General features: G+C 51.4%; 1 protein-coding gene across 2 annotated transcripts in view; it reads right to left on the bottom strand.

The window, feature by feature from the left end:
• Positions 1 to 2,435: 2,435 nt before the first annotated feature.
• LOC117647936 overlaps positions 2,436 to 9,180 on the bottom strand; it is a 33,929-nt gene continuing 27,184 nt past the window's right edge. For both annotated transcript variants that reach the window (XM_034389928.1, XM_034389929.1), the window contains exons 5-6: positions 6,226 to 6,513; positions 2,436 to 2,913 (exon numbers count right to left, since the gene is read on the bottom strand). In XM_034389928.1, coding sequence (XP_034245819.1) covers positions 2,666 to 2,913; positions 6,226 to 6,513 — 536 coding nt within the window. In that variant the 3' untranslated portion in view covers positions 2,436 to 2,665. The remainder of the gene's footprint in view (positions 2,914 to 6,225; positions 6,514 to 9,180) is intronic.

The following is a 9,180-nucleotide window of genomic DNA, read 5'->3' as shown; positions in this document are numbered from 1 at the left end:
ACCTCAGCGGCTGCACGCTCCGGCTCGCAGTGCCAGTCCTTGGGGTTGGGGGCCGATGTTCCCCCGAAAGGGGTCGCATAGACCTCCGCCCCGGATCAGCCTCTTTGAGCGCTACCGAGTCCGGTACCCCCCTGCTTCGTCCCATATGTCTTGGGAACCAGAAGAGTTTCTTCTTTGTCTTCTTTCTTGTTGCTTTGGTGGTATGTTTTGTTTTTGTTTCTTCGCCCTTCCCCTTTCTTCATGCGACCCTGCTGGCGATGACTTGTTCAGAGCGAAAGGCGCCGACAGACTCGCCAGCCGCACACCGACCAGTTGCACCCCAACGCTGGGCACGCCGAGCTGCCGGCCGCACTCCTGGCGGCACCTGCAATATTGGCGAAATGCCTTCACTTTGACACCCCCTGCCGCCGTCCCCACGGCAGAACTCGGCCGGGTCGCTGCCCGAGCAGACCAACACCACGTGCTGGCCCGGCATGCCCGGACTTGTCGAAAACCTCGGCGGCGGCACTCGCGTCTGAAAAGCGCCGCGGCCGAAACAGTGCGGGCCGGCGACGGCTGGAGAACACCTGCAGGCTGTAAAGTTGTTGTCTCCTGTCGCCCGCCGCCGCCCGGCCGTGCCCGGCCCAGGCGGCTCGGCTGCACTTCCTAGGAACTGGATGGGCAGCGACCGCCCCCCTCCCTCCCCGGTGATTGGCATGTTGTGCGCGGATCGTAGACAAAGGACCAGGCGGCCAAAAGGGGCCGTCCCGCTGCTGACGTCCGCTGACGGTCGGGTCCTCTCGTGCGCGGCCCCGTCGCCGCATCGTAGGGGCACAAGTCGCCGGTTTTGGTCTTCGGCCGCAAGGGGTCGGGCTGGGTTAGTCGCGCCGTTGGTCCCTCCCGCGTGGACACGGCGTGCGTGGTGCATGGCCAAAGCCCTCCCCCTCGGTCACACTGCAGCCAGCGCCGCCAGCGTCTCGCGGATAAACCTGTGGAAAAACCCGCCACCAGGCTGTGGAAGTTGTCCGGGGCTGCGTTCCGCGTGGTTAGCTGCTGCTGGGCCCCTCGTTCGGTTTGCAGGGCCGCGGGGCGCGCCTACGGCCCCATCTCATGTCCTAGTACCCGCGGCCGTGACAGTGGGTGCACCCGCGCAGGGCAAAGCTGGCTGGGAGTCGGCGCCCGGCCGCCGTTGCAACAAGAGGAAAATCCACGCGGCGCCGGGAAATCCTTGGTGACGTCGACCCGGTGCTCGGCATGGTGAACGCGCGGGGGATTCTGGGAAACTGCGGCCTCTCTCCTCACGCAGCCGTCCGTCGCAGCTCACCTTGCCCTTGACCGAGACGCCACAATCTGACCTTCCGCATGCTCTCCGGCCGGCGACAGCTGATTCCTGTGGATTCGGGTACTCCAGCAACCGGCAGTCCCATTTCTTCAGGTGCCCGATCCTGGGGGGGGACCCTGCGCCTCGCCCACGCTGAGGCCTGGAGCCGCGACTGCACCCTCACCAACAGCGGCGACCCCGTCACTCCCGACCGTCACAGCGCCACGCACAAACCGGGAGCGACACACACACACGCACACACACACATCATCGCCATCGCTATCGTACACATCGCCGACCAGTAGAACCGCCGCGTCGCGGCCGCGGTCAGGGAAGCTGGAGACGCCGGGCGGCGCCATTCTCCAGTCCGCAGCCTGTAAACACTCGGGGCGCCCTTGCCCGGGTGACCGGCGGTCACCCCAAACCTTGAGTTGCAGGGGGCGCGCGGAGCCCCCCTTCCCTTTCACTCCCTCTCGCTCCGGCCCGCGTCCTGCGTCGGATGGCCTGGCTGGAGTCTCCTCGCGTCGCGTCGTCCTCTGCGTGAAGGGCTTGCGGCGCTGCGACGAAGTCTCTCGGCGCTGGGCTTGTAGTATCCTCAGGATGTGGGTGGTAGCACGGCACGATTTCTAACCCTACCGATAGACTCGCGGCACTACACTGGCTAGCCCGGCGGCGCGGCTGCCTGGTTTGACTCGGTCCTCCGTCCCGCGCTACGCGCCACGTGCAGCTTTGCCTGCGCCGACGGCCGTCCCAGCCAAGGGAGGCCGATTTCGCGTCCCTTTGCCCGGCAGCCAGGGGACGACCTGCTCCGGCCGCTGCCTGCTTGAGACTCCCGCCTACCTCTCCTGTTGCAGGCGCTCAACGGCGTGGCAGGCAGAGAGCCTCAGAGCAGAGCCGAGGCGGCAAAGAGTGCGCGATTTTTCATAGTAGCTGGACGTAGCCTCTAGTCGTTGCCTTTCTTAGCCCATCTGAACTGCAATAATGGTTCAGTCAACGTCAGCTGAGAGGAGTCGCCTTGCGCCTGGCACAACCATTTTTAGATTAAATGTACACATTAAAATAAAATTATGACCTTTTTTTTCGGCCAGATTTAGTGTTTCAGAGTAACTATGTAATCACTTGATTTAACAGAAAATATTTAAAAATAATCAAAATTTATTTATTAATTTCGAGCAGTTGTGCACCGATTTTCAAAGAATTAGCAGTGTATTTTTGCGGACTTCACCGAAATTTGTTTATTAAGATATATAATTTCGAGCAACTGTGTAGATATTATAACAGGGACTGCCTATGAGTTATGCACACATCACCAAAATTAGACATTTGTATTAAAGAGGATAATGTGGCATTTTCGGGCAACTGTGCTTATATGGGCTGAGCCAGCCCGTTAAGGATACATAAGCGTGGGGAAATTAAACACATCCACGACGGTATTCCCTCCTCCTGGGACTCTGATTCCTCTGGAGCCTCACAATCCTCCGGGAGCACTTCCTCCTGGGACGGCACCTCCTTCTGGGACGGCACCTCTTGCGCCACCTCCACACTATTTTCACCGCACTTGCAGAGGCTGTCAACAGATCTGCAGCACCAGCGTCGACACTGTCTTATGATGACTGCAACAAACAAAGCACAGATTTAATTCACGGAACGGGTTCACGACCGACAGCGAGTGGACTAGAAATGTTTTTCTGCCTTTAGAGCTCTTGCGGAGATCCAGGCAGGTAGAGATTTGCCTGGAACATGCGCAAGTGGTGGCTGGAGGTATGGGTCGCAGTTGGGACATTGCAACAAGTAAGTACCTCCGACGTCCATCGGATCTTTGCCGAGGCTCCAGGTACCTCTAGAGTACCACACTCCACGAATTGGGCTGGAGCTTTGCATAAGGATTCCTTCTGGCAAGCCGGGAGCCTTGGCTCCCCACCCACTCGCATCCTCCCGGCCCCCACCTCCCCCACCTCGGCAGGCCGTTCCGAGTGCATATCGGGATCCTACAGAAATCAACAGTCGAAGTTTGACACATGAGAGCTTTCGGCCAATCAGGATACGCGCTGCCCCAGACCAACTTTTCGTAGGCAACATCGGGCAGGCATTGGTCAAGTACCGGGCAACTATGCGCAACTACGGGCAACTGCCGGGCAACTACGGGCAACTGCCGGGCAACTACGGGCAACTGCCCGAGCAACTCGGGGCAACTGCCGGGCAACCACCGGGCAACTCCGAGCAACTCCGAGCAACTGCCGGGCAACTATGGGCAACCACCGGGCAACTGCCGGGCAACTGCCGGGCAACTGTGCGCCCGAGCACAGCTCGCGGGCAACTGAAGGAAGATGTCGGAAAACATCAGTTCAATAGGTCGGTTTTGACACCCCTTTTTAAAGGCGTAGCAAAAACATGCTAAAATCGACCTATTTTATTCTGCAGATCAGCCATTTCGAGTCTAAATCTATGACATATGGGTATCTTGCTTTTCATCTCGTTGAGACGAACACTACAAACCTAACTGTCTACTAAGTACACACTTACAAATGCATGCTTGCAAGTACACACTTACAAGCCAAGTACACACTTACAAACGCATGCTTGCAAGTACACACTTACAAACGCATGCTTGACGCATGGAGTTATACGGCGTCAAGCATGCGTTTGTAAGTGTGTACTTGCAAGCATGCATTTGTAAGTGTGTACTTGGCTAAGCATGCGTTTGTAAGTGTGTACTTGCAAGCACGCATTTGTAAGTGTGTACTTAGTAGACAGTTAGGTTTGCAGTGAATCCATTTGCGACATCAGTTTTTCATCTCCACATATTTGATTTTTCACCTCTTTTCTGTCAATAGTACTAAAAATCTCCATTCAAGAAACGTTCATGGAAGCAGATGATACTCGTCTGGTACTGTCGTGTGTGCTATAGTTTTGACAGTATGCTCGCATGTTTGTGATTATATATAAAATTGTAAATAAGGGTTAGAACATATATGATTGGGGGAGTGAGTGTCGATGTTGGTCCTTGCCGCGCGGGGCCGAGCTGAGGAGACGGTGCCATTGTTTACGCCCGGTGCCGCTGGCGCTGTACCCGGGGGAGGAGTTATCGATGTTTCGCGCACATTGTTGACCGTGCATCAAGCACTCACTGTCCCGCTCTCGAGTAAAAGCTAGCTGACACCTTTAACTGTCTTGTATTGTTCTAAGTATGTTTAAGTAGTAAAGGTATCATCTGCTAAAAATACCGGACTACGAAGTTTGAGGGGATCTGAAAAGAGTATCATAAACCGTGCAGGAACCCGACCGCTACCTGCCTCGGACTCCTCAGGCCTCCGCGAATTCCCCCCCCCCCCCCCACACACACACACTTCCCCTCTCCGATTCGTTGGACCAGCCCGAAGGCATTCTTCGGGTCTTGGGGCCCCGTCATAGTCAGAAAAAGGCTGAGAGTGTGTCCCGTACGTATACGAAACTTTGGCATGTTCGAAGCTCAAATCCTTGATAATTTCGAATCTAAGTTTATGTGTTATCTAAGTTTATAAAATCAAATATGTGGAAATGAAAAACTGATGTCGGAAATGGATTCATCTCAACGAGATGAAAAGCAAGATACCCATATGTCATAGGTTTAGACTCGAAATGGCTGATCTGCAGAATAAAATAGGTCGATTTTAGCATGTTTTTGCTACGCCTTTAAAAAGGGGTGTCAAAACCGACCTATTGAACTGATGTTTTCCGATATCTTCCTTCAGTTGCCCGCGAGCTGTGCTCGGGCGCACAGTTGCCCGGCAGTTGCCCGGCAGTTGCCCGGTGGTTGCCCATAGTTGCCCGGCAGTTGCTCGGAGTTGCTCGGAGTTGCTCGGAGTTGCCCGGTGGTTGCCCGGCAGTTGCCCCGAGTTGCTCGGCAGTTGCCCGTAGTTGCCCGGCAGTTGCCCGTAGTTGCCCGGCAGTTGCCCGTAGTTGCGCATAGTTGCCCGGTACTTGACCAATGCCTGCCCGATGTTGCCTGCGAAAAGTTGGTCTGGGGTGGGGCGGTGCTGCAGCCAGCGTAGGGAGTGGAAGGTGCGCGTCGGGGTCTTCCGAAGCAAGGTTCTGTGGTCTCAGGCCGAGCGTTTGCGCGACGAAGCCACAAGGATCTGGGGTCGACCCACTACGTCAGAGGATTAACCATGCGTCGCATGGTCATTCGCAGTGTCATCGGAAAACTGAAGCGGTTCGTTTCTACGGTGGAGGATACAGTCATAAATTACATTTAAAAATAATACGATTTCACGAAATCCTGGTAGTCACAAAGTAAATTTCATTTATATTCTAGTTCCACGAAAATGTCTAAAGCTAGAATTGCGTTCAGCGAGGTCATATCATGTTTGCTTCAGTACCACTATCAATTAAACTAAAACTTACGAAAAGGGCCAGGAGCGTTTCAATTTGGTTCAAAATGGACATTGTAAGACTGTCTAAAATACATGAGGGTCAGGTTAGGCACAGAACGTGCAGAAAATTGGGTGTCATCGTGATCAGCATATCGAAAACTACCGGTCTAAATGTAAAACTCAATACAGTTGCACTTTATCACAAACTCAAACCGAGACGTAAACAACAGCGGCAGCAGTGTCGTCTGCTGGGCAAGAGCTGAAGGCAGTGCCACCAACAGAATGTATTGCCAACTGCGCACTTGCTAAACATTAATCACCTGCTAACAATTTCAAACGCAATAAATCGCAAAACGGGGTGGCCCAAAAGTGGCCCAAAAAGCCTTTACGTAATTATTGAACGGCCTCTAAGAGTTGTTCTTGACCGTTTCATTACCCAGAAAAGTGACACCCAAAATTTTAGTTCTCATGTTCTATTTGTTTTCGATGCATACAGACATCAGGCAAACTTTCTGGTTACAAACAGAATAGGCCTCGACATTGGACAGCAAAAAAGCTTGATAAAGTACTTACGTGGGGCGTGTGTCACGACCGTGGCTGCACCATTAAAGCTGCAAGTGCCTTCGGCTCGGCCGTGGTCCAGGTAGTATTTGTTGAAGGCGTAGGACGCATGCGCCTCCAGCGTGTCCGGGTGGAAACAGGAGGCGCCTGGCTGGATGGGGCCGCAGTCCACCCCTCCTGGTCCGCAAACCCAATCAAGACCGCTCTGGAGCTTGTCGCGTCCGGCGTCACTGGCCACGCACCACGTGTCACCAGAGACCTGTGGCGGCAAAGGAGTTTCCGGCCCGCCGGCACAAATATCTGCGAAACGGGACAGAATTCAACATGTTAATAAACCAAACGAAAAGTACACATGAACAGGTCTCCAAGAAGCACACTTCGCCTGATGTCTCCTAAACCTAAAGGTAGGTGTACGTTGGACTACAAGTCGCATAACGGGGTTGGCGAGGTTACGCTGCTGCGCGCCCGTGACATCTTCTGAGGCCTGTAGCGCAATGGTTAATTGAACGCTCAAGAATAACTCTTAGGGGCTGTTTAATAATTATGTACTGGCTTTTAGGGCCAACTGTTTAGCGATTAGCGCTCTACGATCCTGGTTCAGCCGGGGAAACTTTCTTGAAGCAACCTTTTCTAACCTAGCATAATCACCCCGTTAAAGAAGGCACTTAACCAGTCTTCTTCGAAACTTTGGTCCAAAACAGTCCAAAACTGTATTTTATATTGGTCAGGGGTCCAAAGGGCTGTCACTTTCATGAACAGGAGGCCAAAAACATGAGAAAACTGTGCTACACTCAGCTTCGAAATTTTGGTCCGAATCTGTCCAAAATCGCATTAAAAATTGGTCAGTGATCCAAATGGAAGTCCTTCATGATGAAGGAGGCAAAAACATTAGGAAACTATGTCAAAACTTTACTTTGAAATTTTGTTTCAAAACCACCTAAACTTGCATAAAATACTGGTCAGGGGTCCGAATAAGTGTCAATTTCATGACCAGTACGCAATCATTGGGAAAATATATGTAAACTGTACTTTTTAGTTTCGTTTGAAAACTGTCCAAAACTGAATTTAACATTGGTAAGGTGTCCAAAAAGATGGCTCTTTCATGTCCAGGAGGCGAAAAACATTAGGAAAATATTTTAAACTTTACTTCAAAATTGTAGTGCAAAACTGCCCAACTCAATATTGGTCAGGGGTCCAAATGGATGTCTTTTTCATGATCAGGGTGGCAAAAACGTAAGAAAACTATGTCAAACATAACTTTGAAATTTGGTTTCAAATTAACGATGATTGATTTTCATTGGTAAAGTGCACATTGCACTACCGATACTTTTCTGAACACCCTTATATTTTCCCTGCTTAGAGAAACTACAAAAGCACGCACGCACCCTTGCTTAAGATTCCATACCAGGCTGCTGTCTAAAAATTAAGGTTCCAGATGATAATTTTATTCCTGAATGGGTTTGAACAAACCAGAATGGAAATTGGATTCCACTGTGGAAAGTCTGATTTTCATGGCGAGACTCCCATGATAGGTTTTAATTGAAATCCAGTATGGATTTTTTCATTTCGAGCCTCGATTTTGTGAACTTTGTCCGCTAGGTGGCGCTAGTGTCGCCTTTTTTTGTCCTGAAGCAGAAAAAACATTCTCCTAGCTGAAAGGAAGTGCTCTTATACTTCAAAATAAGTGGATACTGAAGGGTCTACATGAGAGTTATGAAATTCTATGTGAAGGACATCTGTATCAGTATTACAGGCTGAGTTACTTCTCGCTTGCGACCAAGGTTCCCAATTCCCTAAGTCGAGAGACTTTAATTCCAGAGGACCATGTGACAAGTTCTGGACATCCATCTTGCACATCAAATAGTTTTTGATGCAGTTGCACCTTCATCATTTTGGTGCCTGGTCCACTGCTTAGCTGGCTTCAGCTTATCGAAGGGATAGGCTATCTAAATTTTTGGCTTAATTCAATTTTTTCTAGTGTGCGTCCTAAAAAATCCACATTCTAGGAGATTAGTGGGCCACAATAGGCACACTCTATTTGGAAGTCACTGCGGATAGCTGTATAAACATACTCGCTACGCTCGCTGGGGGGCTCCGCCCCCCAGGCCCCCCTGTGCGGCCCTTTGGCCCGCTGGGTGTTCTCTAGCGGGAGTGGGTCTTTGGCAGTTGTTTGCCTTTCGGCATGCTCGGGGTTAGCTTACGCTTGTGCCGTGTTCATGGAGCTGCTTTTGTCAGGTCAATTTGCCGTCGTCAAGGAGCAGCTTATGTCAGATAACTTTGCCGCTTTCATGGAGCATCTTGAGGTCACTTTGCCGTCTCCTCAGAGTAGCTTGTGTGAGGTCACTTTGCCGACTTCACGAAGCAGCTTGTATCAGATCACTTTGCCGTCTCCATTGAGCAGCTTATGTCAGATCACTGTGCTCACTTCACGGAGCAGCTTATGCCAGATCACTTTGACGCTTTCACGGAGCAGGTTCTGTCAGGTCACTTCGACTTCTCTATGAGAAGCTTGCGTCAGGTCACTTTGCCGTCTCCTCAGAGTAGCTTGTGTGAAGTCACGTTGCCGACTTCACGGAGTAGCTTATGCCAGATCACTTTGTCGCTTTCATGGAGCAGTTTCTGTCAGATCAATTTGCCGTATTCAAAGAGCAGCGTGAGGTCACTTTTGCCGTCCTCCCAGAGCATCTTGTGTCAGGTCACTTTGCTGACTTCACGAAGTACCTTGTGTTAGGTACCTTTGCTATCTCCATGGAGCCGCTTGTATCGAATTACTTTGCCGTCCTCATGGAGCACCTTGCGGGAGGTCATTTTGACTTCCCCTCAGAGTATCTTGTGTGAGGTCACTTTGCCAACTTTACGATGCAGATTACAAGCAAAATTGTTTCATATCTATTTTGAAGAAATAATGCTGACGCATCCCAAAAAGCTAGAACCCCTGAAAAGTAATCAACCGAAAAAGTAATCAAA

This window comes from Thrips palmi, unplaced genomic scaffold, assembly GCF_012932325.1.
Source record: "Thrips palmi isolate BJ-2018 unplaced genomic scaffold, TpBJ-2018v1 HiC_scaffold_3, whole genome shotgun sequence".
Lineage (NCBI taxonomy): Eukaryota > Metazoa > Arthropoda > Insecta > Thysanoptera > Thripidae > Thrips > Thrips palmi.
Note: the sequence above shows the minus strand (reverse complement) of the source record. Positions and strands in the feature narration are given on the sequence as shown.